Below are 27,320 nucleotides of genomic sequence, written 5' to 3'. Positions count from 1 at the left end.
CTGATCTCCTTCAGAATGGACTGGTTGGATCTCCTTGCAGTCCAAGGGACTCTGAAGAGTCTTCTCCCACACCACAGTTCAAAAGCATCAATTCTTGATTGTCTCTATTCAAATTCTATTTCTTCACCTCCAAAACACTACTCAACCCACTCCATCTGGCACCAACTGTTCTCAGACACCATCCTCTTCATTGACTAGATCCACATGCATACTCCATTCTGTTATCTCATGCAAACTCTCAGCAGGCTAGCTTAGCTTACCACAAGCTCCTTTCTGAGACATTTAGTCCTTGAGCTGCCACTGGCTCTGAGCATTCTTACCCCTTTTTTTATTATACATCTTTTTGGCTTCTTTTTCTAAAATTTCTTGAAATGGAGATGATTTGGTTTCTTCTATTTTCAGTATAGATGTAATTCTTGGAAACTGACCTTCTCATGGATCCAATTATAATCCACAGACGATGATAGCCGAGCCCATTTCTCCAGTCCAGCTTTCTCATCCGTACATTAGGTTGTACAGGTCTCTGCCCAGCAAACACCTCTACCCAGACATCCCACAGAAACTCAAATCTGTTACCTTTCTCAGCATGTCCATTTCCCCCAATAACCCTTTTTCCTCTTATCTCCCCTGTAACACTTTGACACTAACCCGGAAGCCAAGCACTGATCTCTGTCCCTTCCCTTTCTTCCTGTGTATTTAGTCGCTCAGTCGTGTCTGACTCTCTGCAACCCCATGGACTGAAGCTCACCAGGCTCCTCTGTCCATGGGATTTTTCAGGCAAGAGTATTGGAGTGGGTTGCCATTTCCTCCTCTAGGAGATCTTCCTGACCCAGGGATCGAACCTGCACCTCTGTGTCTCCTGCATTGAAGGCAGATTCTTTACCACTGAGCCATAGAGAAAACATCACTCTTACCCACAGGCCTAAATATCTAATTATTCAATTTTTTTTTTTTAACCCCTGCTTGTTCCCACCCTACTCCAGAGGAATATGATATTTCACTGTATTAGTGCAACAACCTCCTAATTATAATGTGTCAGTCATTACAATAAATACTTCTCAAACATCCCCTTAACATTACCAAGAAATAGGTTAAGACCCAGATTTTAGGAATAAAGACAAAGGTAAGAATATTCTGGAGATCATTTGGCTGGCAGGTGGCAGAGCCAAGGTCAGAATGCAGCTCTGTTCAACTCTGAGCCTATGGTCCTAAAACCACTCCTGACTTCTGTACCTTTGTTTAAAGTCATGTCTATTTTGCTTGATCATTTGATCTTAAAACCTCAAGGTCTCATATCTGGATATGGGACACTGCCAGGGACACAAAAATGCCAATGATGATGCATGTCAGCGTAGTACCCCATCTGATAGAACTACCTCCCATTTAGATAGCAGGACTCTACCAGGACTCCAGCTAGTTAGACAGTTTTCCTGCTCTAAACTCATCTAAGAATCTTTAGTAAGTGCTAAAAAAAACCAGCCAAGTCTGGAGCCTACAACTCATGACTTTGTGGGAAATTAATCTCATTTTTTCATCCTTAAACCCCTACTACTCCTTTATATTCACTCAGGTCTCCAGTTACACAAAACTGCTCAGCTGGCCCTGAATGAGCACGTACTTTCCTCTTCTGTGTCTTTGCTATTCACTCCGTCCTCCTAAATGCCCTCCCACAATCTATCTGTTGGAAGCCTTCAAGCCCTGCTCCATGATCTCTCCCCATGCAGTCCTCCTGGTTTTCCAGCTGTACGTAACCTCCTCTGTATGTAGGCCATCCTCTGTTCTGCTCTCCCTCCAACCAGAAGGGATCATTTTTCATCATTTATGACCCTCAGCACACTGTGATTTATGACTCTTTGCACTGTGTTGAACTGAACTGAGTATTCATTTAATCCAGAAATATTTGTAGAACAAATATACCAACAACACTAAGAAGGGCCATTTGTCAGGATCCTAAAAGCAAAGTTCAATTTGTCTATAAATTCTTCAGTGCTATTTAGAATGTGGCTGAACAGCTTAATACATCTCAATTATCCAAGAATTCACTCTAACATGACTCAAAGTCATAACCGATGCTCAGAGATGGCTATAAATCCTAAGAAACGGTCAAAATTATTCTGTGTACTCAACCTAGGGTGATTTTGCATCCTTCTTCCTCCCTCCCTCTAAACGTTTGGCAATGTCTAGAGGCATTTTTGTCTGTCACAACTGAAAGGGGGGGATGGGGATGAAGGTGGTTACTGGCATCTACTGAGCAGAGGTGAAGGGGTGCTAAGCACCCTACAACGCAAGGACAGACCCTCCCTCCCAGTCCTGCAGCAGATTCATTGGGCCCCAAATGCCAAGAGCATCAAGGATGTGGAACTCTGAAGTATTCATTTTCAGGGAAGGCAGCATAACGCAGTTGGTAATACACTAAACAGAGAAAATGGTTCCATTCAAACTCTGGGTACTTAAAAAGATTAACTATGGCCTTATCTAATATTCACATAAGAATATATATTCCAAAATAAGGCTGCACTTAAGTCTTTATTTATATATTATCTTGGTTATTATATATATATATACACACACACACACAAACAACATATACACATATACATACAGACTACAATAAAAAATAAAGGGATATAGAATCCAGTAACCTGTATTAAATTACAAAGATACTCACCTTCAAGACATCCCAATATGCCACATTATTATTGGTATCTTTGGTTAATATATGTCTCTTATCATTAAGAATGTGACACTGAATAATACTAGCACCCCCTAAAGGGAAAAAATCCACACAATTAGTAAAACAATCCTGTATTTAAATTCACAGTACAGCAATGATGTTAAGTGACATGTAACAAAGTGTAAATCATAGTAGCCCCCAGAAAGGAGACCATATAATTATGTCTAAGGCAATTTAAAGCTAACCAAAGAAAAACTGTCTGACTTTAAGTACAGATTATAGATGAGAAGACTCTTTATTCACGTCAAGGGACTACTAGTGGAAAACTGTTAGAGCAAACACCTTAACAATTTTTTTACCCACTGGGAAAAGTCAAAATGATGAGAGGACATCTCTGAACTAGTTCCATCTCTTACTAACGTTTGCTTCCTATCTTACTGCTCTTTTATGCCTCCTGAATGGACATCCTATCCTAATGGTAGCGGCATGGACATCTGACTACAGATAAACACATCATTCAATACTCCAGTCCCAACCTCTGACCCTGAAATCAGAGCGGCCACTTCCAGTTGGAGCATGTAGAATACAGAGGCCAGATCTGAGCAGTTCTGGCTTGTGCCAGAAGACAACACTGTATCTTTTACAGAGTGGCTGTTGGCTTCACCAACACCCATGATTATTAGTCTAATGCTTGGCAAAAAGATGAATTCAAGAAAGCCCAACTTTTAAAGTCACTAAATAGCATTTAAAAAATATTTTTTCTTTTATTAAAAATAAGTCAATATACGATTAGCCTTTTCTTGACATCAGAATTACATTTAAAGGAAAGTCATTTCCTTTATTTTTGTCAATCTCTTAGTGACTATGGTTAATCTCAATAAAAGGTACAATACCTCCCAACATCCTTACTTACCTTTAATAACCTGGTCAGGTTGTGTACAAAGGGGTGTTATAGGATTTGTACAGTCATTGTCATAATCTCCAGAGGCTCTAAAATTATGAATTCCCTTCAATGTCTAAAGGAATAAAATTCATTATTTAATCATTTTATGCTTTATAAGCTTTAGTGGCAAGAAAAACAAAGAGCAAATGAGAAAAACCCAACAATTAACATCAACCAAAAAAATACTTAAGACACAAAGTACAATTATCTACTGTGATTAAAAAAATACAAAACAAAAATTAAGAAGGGAATGTTGTCTTTTTGGAGAGAACACTAGGCACTCTTCTGGGTAAAGCTATGTTGATCTCAAATTGGCACAAAGAAATTTAGACAAGATATATATATTTTTTTACAAGTACAAAGAAAGACAACTTGACCTACATATAAAATAAGAATAAAGGCAAACACTTTCTCTTTTGTTATCCACAAACAGTCTGGTAAGCAAGAAAATGGAAATCTTAATTCTTAACTTAAAAAGTAACTATTTATTATTAAATCTTAATTAAAAGTACTTTTTTTTACTTCACTCTGCTTACCCTTTATTTTGATCCTTGTTCTTTATGCTATGAAGAAAAAGGAAATGAATTTGAAAAAACAATTCTGCTTTCTGTTTAGAAAAACAGAATTCTAATGAGCTTCCCTGCTGTCCTGGTACTTGGACTGCCTCTTTTCAAATACACTTTCATAAGGTCAGAAGTTGTAGTAATCTTTACTGGTTTTGTCAGGGCACAGTGCCTATGCTCAGCACATTAAATGTGTATCTTGGCTCCTGACAAAGAAGTCAGAAGCTTCTGTATTATAGTATTATAGTATTTTAGTAATATAGTATTATATTAGTAATATAATATTTTGTAATATAGTATTTTGACTATGACCTTAATTTTTATGCAATCCTTAGGATCACACCTGCATTCACAGGGGCATTCAGATTTTTGCCACTGTCTAAATTTTGGATTTTTGTCCTGCTACTGAAAGTCATGGCATCTGGTCCCATCACTTCATGCCAAATAGATGGAGGAACAATGGAAACAGTGACAGACTTTATTTTCTTGGACTCCAAAATCACTGGAGATGGTGACTGCAGCCATGAAATTAAAAGATGCTTGCTCCTTGGAAGAAAAGCTATGCTATTAAAACCTAGACAGCACATTAAAAAGCAGAGACATTACTTTGCCAACAAAGGTCTGTCTAGCCAAAGCTATGGTTTTTCCAGTAGTCATTTATGGATGTGAGAGTTGGACCATAAAGAAAGCTGAGTGCCAAAGAACTGATGCTTTTGAACTGTGGTGTTGGAGAAGACTCTTGAGAGTCCCTACAGATCAAACCAGTCCATCATAAAAGAAATCAGTCTCGAACATTCATTGGAAGGACTGTTGCTAAAGCTGAAGCTCCAATACTTTGGTCACCTGATGCGAAGAGCTGACTCCTTAGAAAAGACCCTGAAGCCGGGCAAGATTGAAGGCAGGAGGAGACAGGGATGATGGAGGATGAGATGGTTGGATGGCATCACTGACTCGATGGATATGAGTTTGAGTAAGCTCCGGGAGTTGGTGATGGACAGGGAAGTCTGGTGTGCTGCAGTCCATGGGGTTGCAAAGAGTCAGACACGACTGAGTGACTGAATTGACTGAGTCATGCTCACACTGAGCGTGTGGTACTCTGCCAGCATTTGGTACAGTGGCTCACTTACCCATTTATTTACTGTAGACTTTGTTGTTGCAACCCAAATTGCAGGAGGGGGGTCAGCTGATCTGTCAAGTTCCATCTGAAACAAGGCACAAAAATACCACTGTATGGAATGTTGACTCTTCTGAACAGCCAGGACCAGCTAAACAATATTAAATACCAACTCCTTCATTCAACATTGTACAGTGATGATACCACAGGCATGTGTTAAAAGCCAGGGATGCACAGAAGAATGAAAGGGGCTCTCTGATAATGGAATTTAGAGCCCTACATAAATGGAATGGGGTGACGTCTTACTAAAAACAAGGGCTTCAAGTTTCAAGTGTGGTTAATTTAAGGGTTCTAAATGGGTACAGTCAGAAGGATGACTTACCGTCCCTTCCTACCTTTACCACTCTTCTGTTTTTATGTTCTTAATAACAAGAAAATAAGTTTCTTTTTTCTTTGGAAATGAGTGTAGCAAGAAACAAAATAACAGTTCTAACAAGACAGCAAAAGTAAAAGGTATTCCTGCAATGGACCATGCCTACTCCCCACCCAGGAACAGACTGTACAATGGGAACAGTTTACGGTGTCCTGTATTTTTAAAATACTGCACATGTGAAAATAAATATACACCTATGTACACATTATGCAAATGAAGTGATCTGCCCACTATTCTTCCTGCACCAGGAAACTGCAGGTTTGGAGACATGAGGACAGGGCTGGAACACTGGCAACCAGGAATCCTCTTTAGTTCAAAGCGATGCTCCTTATGTTTATGCCTGTGTTAAATACTTCTCGTCTTTTTCTCCACAGCCCAGAGGTCCTGGCAGCCGCAGGCCTTGCAGTGCAGTTTCCCCTCCACACCTGTCTCTCCCCTCAGCGTGCTTCCTGCACACATGCTGTGTCTCTATGATTTTGGCCTCAACTCTCTTGCTTCTCTAAAGGATTATGGCTTCTGTCCATTAGGCTGTGCCATCTGCTTTAAAGAACTGTACTTGGCCAGTATAATGTGAGCTCTTAGACCACAGGCATCCTCTCAAGTGTCTCATTTGACCTGTAGTCTCTGTTTCAGCTCTTCCTCCTATACTGTGGTCTGAGTGTCAGATGTCACTTAAGTTTTGTAGATGCTTTTCTTGTTTTCAGATGATCTCTGAGAAGGGGTTGGCAGGGGTGGAGAGTGCTGTCTTTATGCCTCCATTTTAAATCTGGAAATCTCCTCACCATTGTTTTAATGTGCAATTCTGTGAATATCAGTGAGACTGAACATCTTGTCAACGATGACTGGCCATTTTTCTAGGCTAGGCTTCACTTTTAGCAGGTGTCAATATGGATGGCTTCTCAAGTACCCACCTCCCAGGACTATTCTGAGGCAGTGATGGTTTGCAATTTGAACCTGCCTCTCCCCCTTCTTCAGGAGCACTCTTCCACATCCCCCACGTGACACAGTGGACACATTTCTGCTTTGCTGTCCACTCACAGATACCTGAACTCCTCTTATTCCTTCTCTGAGGACAGGTTAGGAAAGCCAGCAGAGCTCAGGAGCACTGTGGGTCAGTTCAGAGGATTCGCCAGTGCGACACTCATCCACCCCTGATGTTCCCAGGAAGTCACCATTTCCTCTACGGGCGGCTAAGAAGTATCTTTTTTTACAACCTAACAGGTGACTCAGGTTTTAATATTGATTTCGATGTATTTGGCTAGTGCATGTAACAATCTAAATCATAAAACTAAAACATATGACGTACCTTGAGAACTGGCGCTTTTTCTTCACAAATTAGCACCCGAATATCAGGGTTTCTTAGGTCTGTGCAATAAATCTTCCTGTCCCTTCCTCCAGAATACACGTGTGTGAAGGCGTCATTGACCTGCAGAGCCCACACACCTTCATCATGCACTCGATACGTTGCTATACATCTCTGCTGGCCAAGGGACCAAAGGCGGATTGTCCCATCTGAACTGCCGGAAAGGCACTGGGAATAGAGAAAGCTAAGGTTAGAAACCTGCCCCAAAAGATCCTGCTATCTTGTGCTCTGCTCTTGGCTTCTCTCCGGACTCCATACTGTCAAAACGTATCTCTAATAACCTGCATTCCTGCCTCTGATAAAAGATTTTTGATAAGCATGCATCACAGGCTGGGATGACCAAAGGCAACAATACAGGCTCAAGTAGGGAACCTTCTGAGGAAAACTTCCTTGGTACCTGGCCACCTGCAACATCACCATCTTGTGTCCCATTCCACATCCAATGAGGCAGAAACTCTGGTGGGGGCCAGCAATCTGTGTTCTGACAGGCTCTCCAGGTCATTCTGTCTGGTACGCCAAGTTTGACAAGCACTGCACTAGCCCAGAGCCCTGGGTCACACCTCTGTTTTGTCCTCTCCCTCACTGCTCTGGATTCATGATGACTTGCCAGGTCTCCTGGATTTTACTGACAAGAGTCAAATGCAAAATCCAGCTTGCCACTCTGTGTGAGCGTGGCTACTTTACATATGAGCCTTGAGTTTAACATCCATTAATACAAAATGTAAACCCTCACCATTCAGAGTTAACATTGGCAATTCTGACATTTCTGAAGGCTTAACTACATGCAAGTTGCTGGTGCTCTTATCAGAGCTGAGCACACTGAGTGTGACAGAAACAGGGAGAACCAGCCACCCCACATTTGCATTCAGCATGCCTGGTATTCTGTACCAGTTACTGTGGTGACCTGAGGAAAAAATAGCCCTGAGGAGAAAGCAACCGCTGGTGCTGGTATATGAAATCAAGCAGGCAAAGAACTTCAAAGAAGAGAAGATAGTTCTGGGCTGGGAGACCTGGATAGTGTCTGAACAGATGAGGCCTTCAGGAATACAAGGATTAACTGGCCTGTTCTGTGATTTGAAAGGCTTTCAGAACTCTGGACATGTTTAATTAAACAAACATCGTACTGACAGACTCCCCCATAAGCTGTCAGGAGCATCAGTGCTTTAATCATTGATTATAACTAGTTCGCAAGAGAACCAAGAGACTAACCAGTAAAGACACTGCAGCAGGAAGGTTGTAAGGAGACCTTCATCACGTGTGTAGGAGCACTGTGGTAGTGCAATGGGGGGCAGGCAGGGAGTCCCCCATTCCAGGATGAGATGCTTCGCCGAGGTGGCAAAGCTGTTAGTAAAGCTTTGATCGCTCAGCTCCTAGACCACGTATCTACAGGGAATAAGGAACTGACAACTTTAGGATAAGGAAGGCAAAGATGGGTTGGAAGTCCTCACAGGCTGGGTAACTTACAACAGTAAAGAGGCAAACCCCAAACCCAGAATGCACAGCTGAAAGCAGTTGAGGAAATACAGAGTATATTAGAGTTCTACACCAACCTGGATATAGAATACAAAATAATCTTTGATAATAATCAGTATTCTAAGACTGTTAAAAAGCAGGGCCCCAAATAGACAGCAATCACTTTTAAAGCACCAAGTTGGCAAATGAGTTTGTAGTATTCAGTAGTATGGTTAGATGTGCCTATTTTATAGGAATTCTAGTGCCTGATGTCCTTTAGGACCTGAGGTTTCATCCAAACACTTCCCACTGACCCCAACCTTCCACTGGATAAACATGAAGACCCCTTCATTACGAGGTGGTTTTTGGGACTAGGACAGAATGCCCCAAATGGTTCTGCTAAGTCAGACTCGGGGGATCAGATCCTATAGCCTGATCGGGTGCTCTGTGCTTCTGCCAACAGAGACGAGAAGTACCAGTGTACTGTGGCAAGACTGCTGTTGATCAACACACGGTGTTTCTGGGATGGTCACTTATACACAGTTGTAACTGCCAAGAGAGAGCAGCCTAGGGGGCAAGTCAGGAGCAAGGAGTGGCCTAATGCTCAAAGAGCCCCTGGGCCTATAGGTTAGGTTCAGCAAGATTTGTACGAGCAAGGAAAATCCTGTGAGTGACGCACAAGGACGTGACTGACTCAGAACAAGATGGCAGCTTGCCCCAGTCTCCTCAAGCAACTGACTGAGCGAGTACAAGGAATCAAAAGTCAGCTGGCTCGGCCCAGGAATGCTGGCACCAGTCAAAACAACTGCAGTGAAGAGAGACCTCAAATAGTAAGATTTGCTAAATATCCGACGACAACAAAGGAAGTGAGGCAATAGGCTGACACTGATAGGACCCATTGGCCTACTACACGTATCTCATCACAAGTTCCCGACTTAAAACACCACAGGGACCCTACATGAGAAGCTGCAGGGCAACTACAGCATTTAATACATACTCTGGTCCAGTAACTAATAACTGTCTCTTCCATGTTGCAAGAGTTCAAGAATCAGTAAGTAAACGTTTCTTTTCCCTTCTCTCTTTTCGCCAGATACATGGCTACTCTAGGTGTTTTCTTGATAAATTCCCTAATGTAAAGATGCCATGTTGTTGGTGGCTAAATTTACATTTAGTTTCTCATTGCCAGTAAGGAAAATGGATAAAGGGAGAACTAAAGGAGAAAAATTACCGGCTTAATTCTGCACGCTAAGGCAGACAGGCAGCTTATTTAAAGTAGTACCATATCACTGTCTGTGCTTTCAGTAAGGGAAGCTGACTTGAGGTGAGGTGCATTTATAACCATATATAAGAAAGCCTTTCTCAGATATCAATGCAAAGAAATAGAGGAAAACAATAGAATGGAAAAGACCAGAGATCTCTTCAAGAAAATTAGTTACCAAATGAACATTTCATGCAAAGATGGGCACAATAAAGGACAGAAATGGGATGGACCTAACAGAAGCAGAAGATATTAAGAAGAGGTGGCAAGAATACACAGAAGAACTATACAAAAAAGATCTGCATAACCCAGATAATCACAATGGTGTGATCACTCACCTAGAGCCAGACCTCCTGGAATATGAAGTCAATTGGGTCTTAGGAAGCATCACTATGAACAAAGCTAGTGGAGGTGATGGAATTCCAGTCGAGCTATTTCAAATCCTAAAAGATGATGCTATATATGCCAGCAAATTTGGAAAACTCAGCAGTGGCCACAGGACTGGAAAAGGTCAGTTTTCATTCCAATCCCAAAGAATGCTCAAACTGATGCACAATGGCACTCATCTCACATGCCAGTAAAGTAATGCTCACAATTCTCCAAGCCAGGCTTCAATAGTATGTGAACTGTGAACAGATGTTCAAGGTGAATATAGAAAAGGTAGAGGAACCAGAGGTCAAATTGTCAACATCCGCTGGATCATCGAAAAAGCAAGAGAGTGCCAGGAAAACATCTACTTCTGCTTTACTGACTTATGCCAAAGCCCTTGACTATGTGGATCACAACGAACTGTGGAAAATTCTTAGAGGTGGGAATACCAGACCACCTGACCTGCCTCCTAAGAAATCTGTATGAAGGTCAGGAAGCAACAGTTAGAAATGGACATGGAACAATAGACTGGTTCCAAATAGGGAAGGAGTATGTCAAGGCTATATATTGTCACCTTGCTTATTTAACTTATATGTAGAGTACATCATGCAAAATGCTGGCTGGATGAAGCACAAGCTGGAATCAAGATTTCTGGAAGAAATATCAATAACCTCAGATACAAAGATGACATCACCCTTATGGCAGAAAGCGAAGAAGAGCTAAAGAGACTCTTGATGAAAGTGAAAGAGGAGAGTGAAAAAGTTGGCCTAAAATTCAACATTCAGAAAACTAAGATCATGGCCTCTGGTCCCATCACTTCATGGCAAATAGATGGGGAAACAATGGAAACAGTGACAGATTTTATTTTCTTGGGCTCCCAAATCACTGGAGATGGTGACTGCAGCCATGAAATTAAAAGACGCTTGCTCCTTAGAAGAAAAGCTATGACCAACCTAGACAGCATATTAAAAAGCCGAGACATTACTTTACCAACAAAGGTCTGTCTAGTCAAAGCTATGGTTTTTCCAGTAGTCATGTATGGATGTGAGAGTTGGACTATAAAGAAAGCTGAGCCCTGAAGAATTGATGCTTTTGAACTGTGGTGTTGGAGGAGATTTGAGAGTCCCTTCAACTGCAAGGAGATGCAACCTGTCCATCTTAAAGGAGATCGGTCCTGAGTATTCATGGGAAGGACTGACGCTGAAGCTGAAACTCCAATACTTGGGCCACCTGATGTGAAGAACTGACTCATTTTGAAAAGAGCCTGATGCTGGGAAAGACTGAAGGTGGGAGAAGGGGACAACAGAGGACGAGATGGTTGGATGGCACCACCGACGTGACAGACATGAGTTTGAGTAAACCCCGGGAATTGGTGATGGACAGGGAGGCCTGGTGTGCTGCAGTCCATGGAGTTGTGAAGAGTCGGACACAACTGAGTGACTGAACTGAACTGATGCTACTTATATCATCTTAAGTAAAAGCACATTCATAATTATCTACAGAGGAAACAAGGCATGGAGTGAAGCAGAAAGGAGGAGATTTCAGAAAGTCCACCAGGCCCACAGCCCTCTTCTGAAAAACCATCTAGTCTACTGTCTCTAGCTAAGGGCAGTCCCATGGAGTTCATATGATCCAGTTTGATCCTGGACAAAGCTAACGGAAGAAGGCTTGGACAACCATATCAAGTGCAACCTAGCAGCTACTGCAAAAAAGTGAGGAGCTGACTGCATTGGGCTTTTCAGACTCACGTGAAAATGCTACTGCAAAGAAACTCAAGAGTCTGAGAAAATGCCACGGTTTGCAGATAAGAACGCACCTTGTTTCTACTCTCCTCACCAACTATACTAACTAAATATTAAGACTCCCACTTTGCAGATGAGAAAACTAAGGACAGGTAATGAAGGGTTCTCTGCTCAAGGCTACACAACACATGATATCAAGTACCACGTCTCCAAAGACCTCTACGGGCATCTTCCAGCCTCTCTACCTGGTTCCGAAAAGTGATTTCCTTCCCTTGGCCAGTTTTTCAACTTTCCTTTCACCTCTGGAAACAAAGGCTTCTCTAATTCATGGATGAGGCAACCTCCTTGATGTTATTTCTTGGGAGTAATGGACCCATGGTGTTTCTCATCCAGTCACATTCGTACTCTCCCTTTTCCAGCCCCATCACAATCAATTCCAATGATCCCTGCCTATGAAAAAAACGGTGGCGGTACACGGGAGAGGTGTGTCATAACATAAAATGGTGCTCAGTTTTTGTTTTTTACTGTCTATATTGATGAAAGATCATTTTTCTACTGCTATAGAACAGATAGAATTGTGATTTATAATTCACAAATTATGTGGCTGAATATTAATACCTGTTCAAACATTACCAAAATGTTTTTCTTTGAAATGCTGACTTTAAGTTCTATGTTAGATAACAAAACTACAGTCCATATCTACATAGCCAACTGACAAGATCTGCCTAAGAAACCAGACCCACTGTGAGGATATTTTCCACTGCCAGAAAGCACTCAATACCAAAGATTCCTTCTGCTTCAAAAAAGGAAGCATTTTAAATTATTTTAGCCTATATGTATGTGTGTATTTATGGATGGATGCTCAGCTCTGTCTGATTTTTTGAGACCTCATGGACGGCAGCCCACCAGGTTCCTCTATCCATGGGATTTTCCGGGCAAGAAATACTGGAGTGGGTTGCCATTTCCTCCTCCAGGAGATCTTTCCGACTCAAGGATCAAACCCACGCCTCCTGTAGTTCCTGCATTGGTAAGCAATCCTTTACCACTGAGCCACCTGGGAAGCCCTTATTTTAGTCTATACATAATTGCATATACTCACCTGCATTAGAATTATTCTTAGGATATCCTTTGTTTGGCCTTTCTTTAAAAGTTATGCAAACAAGATAATTTCAAAATGTGGATTATTATATGTGCAACTGAGTATTTTAAGGATTTAAAAATCAGACCACAGTTTACAATGCTTGTAGCTTTTGGTTTAAACCAACTATGCAACAATATAGAAAGCGGGGGAGCTTCTCCTGTATGAAATTCTGACAAGGTCAGTAGGTAAATGCTCACGAGAACTGCATACCTGTGTGCCATCTCTGTTCAGCAGCAACGCTTTAACATTATCCGTGTGCCCTTTTAGCTTCATTAGTTTTGCACATGTTCTTGGATCCCATACTCTTAAAACCTGTGAATCATACAACGAATCATACAAACGATCAAATTCAAATAGTAGATGGCTTCTATAAATCAAGTGGTAACCATCAAGTTCTGTGATGGTAGTACTACTTCAGCCAATAGACAGTGTTCCAGTGTCCAAGGCTCCCAACTTTTTTAAGAGGGAGGAAGCCTCTTTAATGTAAAAAAAAATGCACAGGCCTCCTGACTCCACCCTCCGCCCCTGGCACCACACACATGACAGTAATTATATAGTTATACCCTTATTTGTTCAAATAAAGCCTTTATTTTTAGTATCCACAAGGAAAAACCACTGTCTATGTATTTTGTAATTACAAAGATCAAATTATTTTGGTTTCTTTGTTTTCTAGTGTTAAAATATACCCCTTGAGTTTCCCCTTACCTTCTCAGTGGACCCTGATACAATGATTGTTCCCAGTTGATTCATTGCCAGGCTATAAATGGAATCTTTGTTCCCACTTAAAGAAGAAGCTATTAAGGATAAATAGAGCTAAAGGTTAAAATCATCAGCTGTTTAGTAGCTAGTCAGCACAAGTTTAATTATTTGATTTAGAAATCTTATCTTTATGGGGACTCTTAAGGAAAAGAAATTTACCTATTATGGAGATAATTCTAAATAATACTATTAAAATTTACATCCCTTCTGGATTTGAGCATACACAAATGCTCAACAAATATTTACTAAGTTGAACTGAACTGCCACTTAAAAAGCTATCCACATAAGTAATAGATTTTCAAAGATACACATGTGCCAATAAAAATGAAAACTACAGCTAAACTCACTTTTTACAAGAAAACACAAATCAAAACAAAATACTATTTTCACTGACAAAAATCAGTAAAAAACAAAGCAACATACTTGGTTCTCAAAAAAAACAGTTGAAATGGCCTTCTCATACATTACCCGTGGAAGGATAATTTGGTACAACTCTTCTGGAAGGAAACTAGGCACTGTGTGGCAAGAATTGCATTCATGCTCTCTCTTTCAGAAGTCAGTACCACTGAAGCACATACATAAAACTGCCCATACAGTATGATTCCAACTTTACAACAAGGAATAAGTATAAACAAACATACTGATTGTGAGTAAAGGAATAAATACATATAAAGTATTTAGAAAAGTTAACTGCTTCTACTGAATGCTCAGTAAATGTTAGCTATTATCATTATTTCCATAATGATAAAAAGCGTGTTTGCTATCCTCTCTAAACAGTTCTAAGTAGAATATACTTGTTGCTGAATCTATACCACTAAGCCTCATCTCTGACCTTGGGCCGATCCTCCTTTTTTGGCTTCATTCCCTCTTGTTAGTGCCTCTTTCAGGCAGGCCTTACATTAGAAGAGAGTTAAATGATGCATTATGACAGCCCCAGTAGGGACCAGCTGCTGAATCCCTGAAACTGTGTACATTAATCACAGAGAACAAGGGAAGAATAGTGTTTAAACCTTCACATATTTCCTGAGAAAAAGGGCAAAATAATATTTAAGAAATTATAAACACCAGTCTCCCAACCTGCTCTTCTTGACACATACTAGATTTCATTAGAATTGTTAGCTATGTCAACATGAGTATTACACAGTCATGACAAATTGGATCTGTCATGCAGGGATCCAGACAGTTCAGGCCCACATCATGAACACAGATCTTCTAAGCCAGGCTTAGCTAAAAATACCTGTCTAGGTCTGACTAGGTAACTGAGATCTTAGTTGATAAGGCATCCATGCTATTAACTCGCTGTGAAGGTTTCTGAATTGTCTCTAGAAGCTAGGGTCAGCCTTTCTGCACTCTTCTGGAATTGGCTGGATTCTTAAGGCTGCTCTGAAAGGGTCCTACAGTATTGGCACTAAAAGCCCTCTTTCTTTCCTTTGGGTATTTTCCTATGTGGTTATTAACTTGAAGGCTGTTAGTATCCAGTAACACTTTTCCTGGGGTAGGAAAATGGCAACCCACTCCAGTATTCTTGCCTAGAAAATCTCATGGACAGAGGAGCCTTCTGCTACTGCTGCTAAGTTGCTTCAGTCGTGTCCGACTCTGTGCGACCCCATAGATGGCAGCCCACCAGGCTCCTCCATCCCTGGGATTCTCCAAGGGTCGCAGAGAGGAGTCGGACACAATTAAGAGACTAAGTACAACACTTCTAAAAGTCAAGAGTTGCCTACTTTTGGCCAGGTAATCACTACTTTGATCAGTAATAATCTGCCTAGAGTGTGGCCCTGGGTCAGGTAAAGCTGTAGGATATATTAATACAAAGTAATAAGACAGACACTTTTGCACTCTGGAAGCTTATATGTTAGCTAGGGAGCTAACAGGTACAAAAATGGCCAGGTTACACCTGCAGAAGTTACCATTTTTAGACCACAGTGAGGAACTAGCTTCTAATCACACTCTTGGGGACTAGAATGCTACAGGCAGAACCACTGTCTTGATGCAAACTTATCGGATTTGTTTTATAAACCATTCTTTATTTATGTCAACTTGGATCACTTTCAAAGAAAAATTTTCAAACACCTTACTTGTGACGGTGTTATTTGAGGCAGTCAGTGCTGTTAGAGTATTCACATCCCAAAGGAATATTTGTCGGTCCAATCCAGCTGATGCTACGAGTTCCTTATCCTTGGCATACGCTAAGGCCTTTACATAATCCTGTAACAAAACATATATATTATGATCTACTCTGTAGACTAATAAGCAAATGAGTCATATAAAGTACTGAGATCCTAGTACTGCACTAAAGACACCGAAAACTGCGTTAGTTGTCTTACCTTATGCGTCCTTAATGTTGACATGCAAAATCCCTTATGTGCGTTCCATACTTTTACTGTTGTATCAGAAGAAGCAGATATTACTAGAAGAGGCAAAGAATGAACAAACCCCTTAGTAGTGTGTCTAAACACCATTTTAAAGAATTAACTTAAAAAAATTAACAGTCTCAAACTTTCATATATACAAAATGTTCATACATAAATATTTGAATATTTATGTATGTTGAATATTTATAATATTCCTAAAGGGGCGACGGGCGGGAGGAGCTACCCCATGCCCCTAAGCCTGAGGCCAAGGGCAGCGGCGGGGAGGAGCGACCGCACGACCGAGGCCAGGGGCAGTGGCCGGGAGGACCAACCCCACATCCAAGGAGCCGTGGCTGCGCGGGCACAGGAGGGCCTAGAGGAGCTATTCCACATTGAAGGTCAGGAAGGGCGGCAGTGAGGAGATACCCCTCATCCAAGGTAAGGAGCAATGGCTGCGCTTTGCTGGAGCACCGTGAAGAGATACCCCACGCCCAAGGCAAGAGAAACCCAATTAAGGCGGTAGGTGTTGCAAGAGGGCATCAGAGGGCAAACACACTGAAACCATACTCACAGAAAACTAGTCAATCTAACCACACTAGGACCACAGCCTTGTCTAACTCAATGAAACTAAGCCATGCCTGTGGGGCAACCCAAGACAGGCGGGTCATGGTGGAGAGATTTGACAGAATGTGGTCCACTGGATAAGGGAATGGCAAACCACTTCAGTATTCTTGCCTTGAGAACCCCATGAACAGTATGAAAAGGCAAAATGATAGGATACTGAAAGAGAAACTCCCCAGGTCAGTTGTGCCCAATATGCTACTGGAAATCAATGGAGAAATAACTCCAGAAAGAATGAAGGGATGGAGCCAAAGCAAAAACAATACCCAGCTGTGGATGTGACTGGTGATAGAAGCAAGGTCCGATGCTGTAAAGAGCAATATTGCATAGGAACCTGGAATGTCAGGTCCATGAATCAAGGCAAATTGAAAGTGGTCAAACAGATGGCAAGAGTGAATGTCGACATTCTAGGAATCAGCGAACTGAAATGGACTGGAATGGGTGAATTTAACTCAGATGATCATTATATCTACTACTGTGGGCAGGAATCCCTCAGAAGAAATGGAGTGGCCATCATGGTCAACAAAAGACTCCGAAATGCAGTACTTGGATGCAATCTCAAAAACGACAGAATGATCTCTATTCGTTTCCAAGGCAAACCATTCAATATCACAGTAATCCAAGTCTATGCCCCAACCAGTAACGCTGAAGAAGCTGAAGTTGAACGGTTCTATGAAGACCTACAAGACCTTTTAGAAATAACACCCAAAAAAGATGTCCTTTTCATTATAGGGGACTGGAATGCAAAAGTAGGAAGTCAAGAAACACCTGGAGTAACAGGCAAATTTGGCCTTGGAATACGGAATGAAGCAGGGCAAAGACTAATAGAGTTTTGCCAAGAAAATGCACTGGTCATAACAAACACCCTCTTCCAACAACACAAGAGAAGACTCTATACATGGACATCACCAGATGGTCAGCACCGAAATCAGATTGATTATATTCTTTGCAGCCAAAGATGGAGAAGCTCTATACAGTCAGCAAAAACAAGACCAGGAGCTGACTGTGGCTCAGACCATGAACTCCTTATTGCCAAATTCAGACTGAAATTGAAGAAAGTAGGGAAAACCACTAGACCATTCAGGTATGACCTAAATCAAATCCCTTATGATTATACAGTGGAAGTGAGAAATAGATTTAAGGGCCTAGATCTGATAGATAGAGTGCCTGATGAACTATGGAATGAGGTTCGTGACATTGTACAGGAGACAGGGATCAAGACCATTCCCATAGAAAAGAAAGGCAAAAAAGCAAAATGGCTGTCTGGGGAGGCCTTACAAATAGCTGTGAAAAGAAGAGAAGCGAAAAGCAAAGGAGAAAAGGAAAGATATAAGCATCTGAATGCAGAGTTCCAAAGAACAGCAAGAAGAGATAAGAAAGCCTTCTTCAGCGATCAATGCAAAGAAACAGAGGAAAACAACAGAATGGGAAAGACTAGGGATCTCTTCAAGAAAATCAGAGATACCAAAGGAACATTTCATGCAAAGATGAGCTCGATACAAGGACAGAAATGGTATGGACCTAACAGAAGCAGAAGATATTAAAAAGAGATGGCAAGAATACACAGAAGAACTGTACAAAAAAGATCTTCACGACCCAGATAATCACGATGGTGTGATCACTGACCTAGAGCCAGACATCCTGGAATGTGAAGTCAAGTGGGCCTTAGAAAGCATCACTACGAACAAAGCTAGTGGAGGTGATGGAATTCCAGTTGAACTATTCCAAATCCTGAAAGATGATGCTGTGAAAGTGCTGCACTCAATATGCCAGCAAATTTGGAAAACTCAGCAGTGGCCACAGGACTGGAAAAGGTCAGTTTTCATTCCAATCCCAAAGAAAGGCAATTCCAAAGAATGCTCAAACTACTGCACAATTGCACTCATCTCACACGCTAGTAAAGTAAGGCTCAAAATTCTCCAAGCCAGGCTTCAGAAATATGTGAACCGTGAACTTCCTGATGTTCAAGCTGGTTTTAGAAAAGGCAGAGGAACCAGAGATCAAATTGCCAACATCCGCTGGATCATAGAAAAAGCAAGAGAGTTCCAGGAAAGCATCTATTTCTGCTTTATTGACTATGCCAAAGCCTTTGACTGTGTGGATCACAATAAACTGTGGAAAATTCTGAAAGAGATGGGAGTACCAGAACACCTGATCTGCCTCTTGAGAAATCTGTATGCAGGTCAGGAAGCAACAGTTAGAACTGGATATGGAACAACAGACTGGTTCCAAATAGGAAAAGGAGTATGTCAAGGCTGTATATTGTCACCCTGTTTATTTAACTTATATGCAGAGTACATCATGAGAAACGCTGGACTAGAAGAAGCACAAGCTGGAATCAAGATTGCCGGGAGAAATATCAATAACCTCAGATATGCAGATGATACCACCCTTATGGCAGAAAGTGAAGACGAACTCAAAAGCCTCTTGATGAAAGTGAAAGTGGAGAGTGAAAAAGTTGGCTTAAAGCTCAACATTCAGAAAACGAAGATCATGGCATCCGGTCCCACCACTTCATGGGAAATAGATGGGGAAACAGTGGAAACAGTGTCAGACTTTATTTTTCTGGGCTCCAAAATCATTACAGACGGTGACTGCAGCCATGAAATTAAAAGACGCTTACTCCTTGGAAGGAAAGTTATGACTAACCTAGATAGCATATTCAAAAGCAGAGACATTACTTTGCCAACAAAGGTCCGTCTAGTCAAGGCTATGGTTTTTCCTGTGGTCATGTATGGATGTGAGAGTTGGACTGTGAAGAAGGCTGAGCACCGAAGAATTGATGCTTTTGAACTGTGGTGCTGGAGAAGACTCTTGAGTGTCCCTTGGACTGCAAGGAGATCCAATCAGTCCATTCTGAAGGAGATCAGCCCTGGGATTTCTTTGGAAGGAATGATGCTAAAGCTGAAACTCCAGCACTTTGGCCACCTCATGCGAAGAGTTGACTCATTGGAAAAGACTCTGGTGCTGGGAGGGATTGGGGGCAGGAGGAGAAGGGGATGGCAGAGGATGAGATGGCTGGATGGCATCACTGACTCGATGGACGTGAGTCTTAGTGAACTCCGGGAGTTGGTGATGGACAGGGAGGCCTGGTGTGCTGCGATTCATGGGGTCGCAAAGAGTCAGACACGACTGAGCGACTGAACTGAACTGAACTGAATGTTAATTCAAACATCTTAACATTCACATACTCACACATACACATATGTATCTTAAAGTTCTTTCTAGAACTTTTTATATCTTGTCTCAAATATTTTTTTAAATAAGCAAGACAAACTTTGCAATGTTCCAGCTGAAGGTGCAACTAATTTGACTACAAAAAATTTCTCTAAGACAGACTGCAAAACCAAGAAACGGATCTTACCATAAAGAGAACAAAAAGATACTCATCAGGTTAAAAGAAAAATACATATCACATGAGTCTATTTATATACAGTGACAATGCAGGCAAACTATATCAACAGTGCTTAGAAGACACGAGAGCAATTATCCTGGGACAAGGGACAGAGCCTGGAAGGGTGGCCTAAGAGGGATCTGGGTAATCTGTTTTTTGATATGGGTGTTCACTTTGCAAAATTTTATTGAGCTGTACTCTCAGGATATGCGTACTTTTCTGTATGTATGTTACACTTCAAGAAAAAGGCTTACATAAACAATGAAAAAAATAAAGAGAAAAAAAATCAAATTGAATTAAAATCGTCCAGAAGCTCAACAGTCCACAGAAATACTTACATGTTTTCCCATTACAACAGAGTACAATGTCATTCACCCAATCAGTATGGTGTTCCATAGATGCTATATATGGATCTTGCTGAAATTACAAGATAAATCATAAAAATGTCTTTTAGTATATTAGAGGATAAAATATGTCATAAATACATCACAAAAATATGATTATGTTTAGATTCTTCAATTAATGTGACACACTTCTCTAAGGTCTTCAAATTTACAACTCAGAGTAGAATTTCACCAAATGATTGATGCTTCCATATGGCAGATATAAACAGAAGTTTTCTTTCAGAACAGTTTTATTACTGACAAAAGCCTCGGTTTCCAGGACAAATGCCCTGAAATTAGTGAAGGCAACGAGACCTGGGCTGGGCACTGCATTGAGTGCAGTGAGAAGGGCTTCACTAGAAAGGGTGAGACATGAACAGATCTGGGGGGATCTGACTCAGCCGTGGTGAAGGTTCAGAGAAGACAGCGGGGACAGAAAAGAAGCTGCTGAGAGTGCTGAGAAGCCTAGCCGGATGGCAGATGAAGATGCCCACTTCTCCTCTTAGCTTCCTACTGCTGTTTTTACCTGTGAACTGAACATTTCCTCACAGTATCTACAGTCCTTCAGAGAAGAAATGGAAGCCAATGGCTAAAGGATCACCATTTCAATGCAGTAACTCAAGATTTTTCTACTGCTCTCCCTTGGCTCAATTACCAGGAGAGGCCTTTTAAAGAAGAGCATCTAGTTACACCCTACATCTAAGACAGGCAAGTTCAAGATGCTTCATGGGCAAAGAGAATAGCTCTACAAGTCTATTTGAGAATTGATGCTATTCAATCTTGTCATAAAATGAGAACCAGAAAGAGATGTCTAAGGGCTGAAGAGGCAGCTTTCTAACTCTTCCCGGTTAGTTCTTGTGTTTTCCTTAATTTGTTTGTAATCCTGTAAATCTCTATGAAGGTGACATTCCAATTCAAAAATGGGTTAGGAAAAGCACTTCAGAGCCACAACTTCCTTATTTTCTATGTTTTTAATATGGGACCTCCACTGTTTACACTGGTCAAAGAATTTAAAACTCACTGGGCCAAAGTCCATTTAAAGAAACTATCCAAACTGTGCAAAATAGTTGTTCTTTTTCAGATGGAACATCAGACTTGCAGAGCTTGCCAAAACACAGCCTTTTAAAATGACAAAGTCTAACCTCAGGGTTTCAAGGCTAGATTGGGCTCTGACTCTCTGTCATGAACCAGTTATTCAACCATGGTTTCTCTTAGCCTGTTTTCCCATCATAAGGGGAAAGTGGATCTACCTTGAAGGATCATCGTGAGAAATAATCTGGGAAACTGCTCTGGTACAAAGCTAGGAGTTTAAGAAATGCTCCTCCTTCTTCCTGGAATCTTCCTTTCTATGTTATTCATAATATAGGCATTCACACAAAATACAAAAAGAGCGCCTTTCCATCTGACTGGGGACTTATCTTTACATATCATTAAGTCCTGTTTTCTGTTTTCATATTTTTACATTAACTTTACACTATATAATAAGACCCTATGGGTCTTTGTGGGTACAGTAACCACTTTTTTTTTTGGCTGTACTGTCAGCATGAAAGATCTTAGTTGCCTCAACTGGGGATTGACCCTAACCCTAACCCTAACACCTCACACACACATTTTAACCACTGGATGGCCAGGGAAATCCCCACCCTAATCACTTTTAAATGAAGAAAATAAATATTTGTTCAAGGTTAATTATAAATGTAAATGCATAGTCAATCTTTTTTTAGTAGCACTGAAAAGGGATGCCAAAAAAGCTTTTGGGGAACATATTTAAAACAGAAAAATAAATTGCTGAAAAGAATTCCCCTACCAGAAAAATCTCTAAGCTCCTTTGCAGCAAAGAGCTGTTATCACAAACCTAGTTTACGGACTCCTTGCCTTAGCTAAAACACTTGCAAAACTCCCCTGGGGTGTTTTTCTCAGAGGCTTACTGAATTCTGGTTGCAATGTCTTTATTTATAGAGTGTACCAAATAACTGAGTGCTCAAAGAGATTAAATCTGAAACTGTGAAAGGCACCATATTAGACAGACCAAAATTTACTGAGCATAGATTTAAAATATAAACTCAATCCCTGCCTTACCTTGTGCTGATTGACACTCCATATTCTTATGATGGAGTCTCGACCGGCCGTGAAAAGTCTGTTAAGTGCTGGATCCAACTGCAGGGCGTTGACCCCATTCCGGTTGTACTTCTCCACTTCATCTCGAATAACATAGGAAACCTGACAAATACATCAAGATTGGCTGTTTATGAAGTTATAAAATATGTGATAATAAAATGTAGCTTCTAGTGGCCAATCTGAAATTCAAATTTCTAATATAAAACTTATTTCCCAATTCGATAACATTTTTATTTTACTCTATAGAGACTGAGGGCTCCCCCAGATGCTCAGCTATAAAGAATCCTCCTGCAATGCTACAGACGCGACTTCAATCCCTAGGTTGGGAAGATCCCCTGGAAAAGGATATGGCAACCCACTCCAGAATTCTTGCTTGGGAAATCCCACGGACAGAGGAGCATAGAGGGCTACAGCCCATGGGGTCTCCAAGAGTCGGACACGACTTGGCAACTAACAACAACATAGAGACTGAAGGGCTGAGCAGAGAGGAGTGACATTAGCTTAGACCAAGATAAGCAAGTCTGAGGCTAATAATGCCTTCTAACTTGACTCCTTTCCTACCCTTGTTTGTCTTTAATCCATTTTCCACAAAGCAGCTGGATGAATCTTTTTTTATATATAATTAAATGTGCTTATTTTAATTGAAGGATAATTGCTTTACAGTATGGTGTTGGTTTCTGCCAAAGACCAACATGAATCAGCCACAGGCATACCTATATCCCCTCGCTCAAGAACCTCCCTCCCCATCCCACCCTCTAGGTTGTTACAGAGCCCCAGTTTGAGTTCCCTGAGTCATACAGCAAATTCCCAATGGCTATCTATTTTACATATGGTAACTGGTTGACTCTTTAAAACATGTAAACAGAAATGTCTTTTTAAAAAATGTAAATAGTTTTCCATTCAGAAACCTCTCTGGGCGCTTACTCCACTAGACTCAGGATTGGGTCTGAACTCCTCGAGCACCTCTCCAGCCCTAGCCCTTGCTCACCGCTCCCACGCCCCACACCCACTGTTCCTCCAGACGGCGCACGTACTGATCCCCTTTGTCTACAAGCTCTTCCTCCCACTGTCTGGCTGACTACCACTGCAGTCTTAAGATTTCTGTGGAAATGATGCTTCCTCAAAAAGGCCTTCTCTGACCTGCTAAGCAAAATAAGATTTTGCTCTCCATTAACATACTAAACTTCTTCCTTCACACCACTTTCCCCTACTTTATTATTGTTGGTAACAATAACACTCTGCTCCACGAGAAAACCCAAGAGAACCAACCAAAAGCCATTACAATTAAGAAAAACTCAACAAACTGGGTGACAGCCAAAAGCAAAAATTTTGTATTTTAATGAAATAACCAGTAAGGATATAAATGGGGCAGGGAACTTCATTTACAACAGCAACAAAAATAAATACCTAGAAATTCATCTTGCAAAGAAGATACATGCTATGCTGTGCTTAGTCGTGTCCGACTCTTTGCGACCCCAAGGATTGTAGCCTGCCAGACTCCTCTGTCCATGGAATTCTCCAGGCCAGAATACTGGAGTGGGTTGCCTTGCCCTCCTCCAGGAGATCTTTCCAATCCAGGCATCAAACCCAGGTCTCCTGCATTGCAGGCGGATTCTTTACTGTCTGAGCCACCAGGGAGGCCCAATCCACAGGATAAGGTACATAAAAGAAACACCTGAATAAAGGAGACATGCTGTATTGTAGCACGGGGTGATTCAAAATAAACAGTTTTGTCCTAACCTTGTGACTTTAACCGGATTGTTGTCAGAGTTCACTGGATTTTTTTCCTAGAAGTTGACAAAAATATTAATATATAGCATAATGTCTTGAGGGGCTAACCCTGTCACTTTTTAAAATGGAAATATACTCTTTAAAGATCTTAAAAGGTATTACAAAGCTACCAGAATTACAAAGGAAGACCACAATACAATATTAAAGGATCAATGGAATAAAACAAAATTCAGAAACATATTTTCCCAATATACATTTTTAATTTTGATATAAACAGATTTTGAATCAATGAGGGCAGGATAAATTATTTAGTAAATTATCTAGGAACATCTATTGGGAAAAATAATATTCTTTTTCTAAATCTTAAACCAAAATGAATTTTCGTAAGGACTAAAGATTGAAATTTAATAATCTAATCATGAAAATACTTTAGAAAGATGGCATTCTTTGCAAAAGAAAAGAGGAACACTGATCCAAACCAAACTACAAGCCAAAACTTTCTGTACATACAAATGTTCACAGCAGCATTAAATCCAACAGCTAACAAATGGTAATAACCCAAATGCTCATCAACTGACCAAGGATAAACAGAATGTAGTACGTCCACACAATGCAATATTACTTAACCATAAACAAGGAGTGAAGTATTGAAATACGCTATGGCACAGATGAATCTTAAAACATTATGCTAAGGCCACAAATTTTATGAATTTATTTACATGAAGTGTCCAGAATAGGTTCCACAAACCCAGAGAGACAGAAAGTAGATTAATGGTTTCCAGGGGCTTAGATGAGAGGAGGATGGGGAATGACTACTACTGGGTACAGGATTTCTTTCGGGATGAAAGTGTTCTGGAATTAAGTGATCAGTTTACTTTGTGAATGTATTAAGAATCAGTGAGTTGTATACTTTAGAAGGTAAATTTATGTGAATTTTATCTTACTAAAGCTGTTATTTAAAACAAAACAAAGTTCTGAGTGTCAAAAAGTAACAGGAGCAAAGTTACAAGGCAAACACTTAACTGGGGGAAAAATGAATACAAAAGACAAAAGCTTACTCTTGACAACATACAAAGATTCCTTAGATAACAATAAGAAAAAGTCAAACTCTCCATGAGAAAGAGTAAGGAAGGTCACAAAGAGGAAATTTTTTAAAAAGCAAAGAATATAGCCAACAAACAAAAATAATGAAAGCTGTGAAATGGGTCAGGGTTGTATACACAAAGACAATGAAGATGTCTTAACCCAGCCTTTTGGGTGCAAGTAACTGTAACTGAAATCTACCCAAACCAGCTTAAGTTTTTTTTTTTTTAAAAAGGAGAATTCAAGATGAATTTAACAACAATATCTAACAGAGCCCAAGGGCAGGAAATACAGTCATGACTCATGAGACATTTTAAAAATAAAACCATGGCACTTCTCTACTGAAGCTTTTCACTGCATTTAAAGTCAAGTCCAAATTCCTCACATGCTTTGGTTCTACCCTGCATCTTCACACTCACCTCAAACTAAGTCCCCCTACGCTCTTGCACAACAATCACACCAAATTCCTTTCTGTTCCTCAAACACATCAAGCTCTTTCTCATCCTAGGGCCTTCAAATTTACTTTTCCATGTGCCAAGATTTCTCATGTCCAAAACAATACTATTCTCCTAGCTTTTACCTTGTCTGGCTTACGCACCACTCGCCAGGTCTTAGCAGAAAAGCTGTTTTTGTTAAGTCGCTCAGTCATATCCAACTCTATGCGACCCCATGGACTATAGCCTTCAAGGCTCCTCTGTCCATGGGATTTCCCAGGCAAGAATACTGGAGTGGGTTGCCATTTCCTTCTCCAGGGGATCTTCCCAACCCAGGGATTGAACCCGGTTCTCCTGCATTGCAGGTGGATTCTTTTATCACTGAGTCACCAGGGAAGCCCTCCCAGAAAAGTAATCTCTAAAAGGCTTTCCTTGATTTCCTTCCCCTATCACTTCCTCTACTTACTTTGCAGTCCTTACCATGCTGCGTATTTGTATTTTTTGCCATATCTTCTCCATTAGAAAAAAAGCTACAAGAGGGCAAGGAACTTGTCTACCTTGTTTTTCCCATCACTGTATCCTTATTATAGTATTTGGCATATAAAAGGCATTTCACAAATGTTTGCTGCATGAATTAGATCCTGAAAAACCATCAGAAAGCAAGTTGGCTTCAATGTGAGTGTCAGTCTCTCCTGATGCGTCCTTCTCTGGGGCTTCAAGGCCCCTCACCTCCGTTTCTCAGCACACTTCCTTTAATGGAGATGGAAGAGCATGTATGAATTTTTATTTTCAGATTTCTGGGAGACGATCCGATTTGCCCAGTGGGAAAGAGTCAGAGAATAACACTATGGCTGTCAGGTCCTCCTCCCAGATGGAAAGGAATTCTTAGCAAAACAAGTCTGGGCCAGCTTCTTTAAGGGCATCTATTATAGATGTGTGATTAAAAACAGTGAAGAACTAGAAGCATCCAAGTTGGATAAATTCTGGCACACGTATCTATAAAAGTGAACATATTTAATCATTAAAAACAGTGGTGCAACTCTAGGCTGACTGACACACAAAGAAAACCATGATGTATTTAAGCCACACACGCATGGCCCAACATATTAGTGTATAATAATCATTACTATAAAAATGCTGCAGAATATTCACTATATGTTTATAAATAAACACACAAGTTTAGAAGGCTATACATACAGAAAATGACCAGTAGTTACTTCTGAGAGTGGGAACTACTGTGACTGTCATTCACTAATGCCTGCTGGTTTTAGAAAAGGCAGAAGAACCAGAGATCAAATTGCCAACATCCGATGGATCATGGAAAAAGCAAGAGAGTTCCAGGAAAGCATCTATTTCTGCTTTATTGACTATGCCAAAGCCTTTGACTGTGT

At 40.8% G+C, this 27,320-nt stretch overlaps 1 protein-coding gene across 2 annotated transcripts in view; it reads right to left on the bottom strand.

The window, feature by feature from the left end:
• WDR48 (WD repeat domain 48) overlaps window positions 1–27,320 on the bottom strand; it is a 52,742-nt gene that overhangs the window by 14,673 nt on the left and 10,749 nt on the right. For both annotated transcript variants that reach the window (XM_070776075.1, XM_019984243.2), the window contains exons 2-11: window positions 22,643–22,783; window positions 20,519–20,597; window positions 16,139–16,221; window positions 15,890–16,019; window positions 13,758–13,846; window positions 13,263–13,364; window positions 7,034–7,258; window positions 5,308–5,382; window positions 3,588–3,690; window positions 2,669–2,766 (exon numbers count right to left, since the gene is read on the bottom strand). In XM_070776075.1, the coding sequence (XP_070632176.1) occupies window positions 2,669–2,766; window positions 3,588–3,690; window positions 5,308–5,382; window positions 7,034–7,258; window positions 13,263–13,364; window positions 13,758–13,846; window positions 15,890–16,019; window positions 16,139–16,221; window positions 20,519–20,597; window positions 22,643–22,783 (1,125 nt within the window). The remainder of the gene's footprint in view (window positions 1–2,668; window positions 2,767–3,587; window positions 3,691–5,307; window positions 5,383–7,033; window positions 7,259–13,262; window positions 13,365–13,757; window positions 13,847–15,889; window positions 16,020–16,138; window positions 16,222–20,518; window positions 20,598–22,642; window positions 22,784–27,320) is intronic.

Source organism: Bos indicus, chromosome 22 (genome assembly GCF_029378745.1).
Source record: "Bos indicus isolate NIAB-ARS_2022 breed Sahiwal x Tharparkar chromosome 22, NIAB-ARS_B.indTharparkar_mat_pri_1.0, whole genome shotgun sequence".
Classification (NCBI taxonomy): domain Eukaryota; kingdom Metazoa; phylum Chordata; class Mammalia; order Artiodactyla; family Bovidae; genus Bos; species Bos indicus.
The sequence above is the reverse complement of the archived record's forward strand: the minus strand, read 5'-3'. Positions and strand labels throughout refer to the sequence as shown.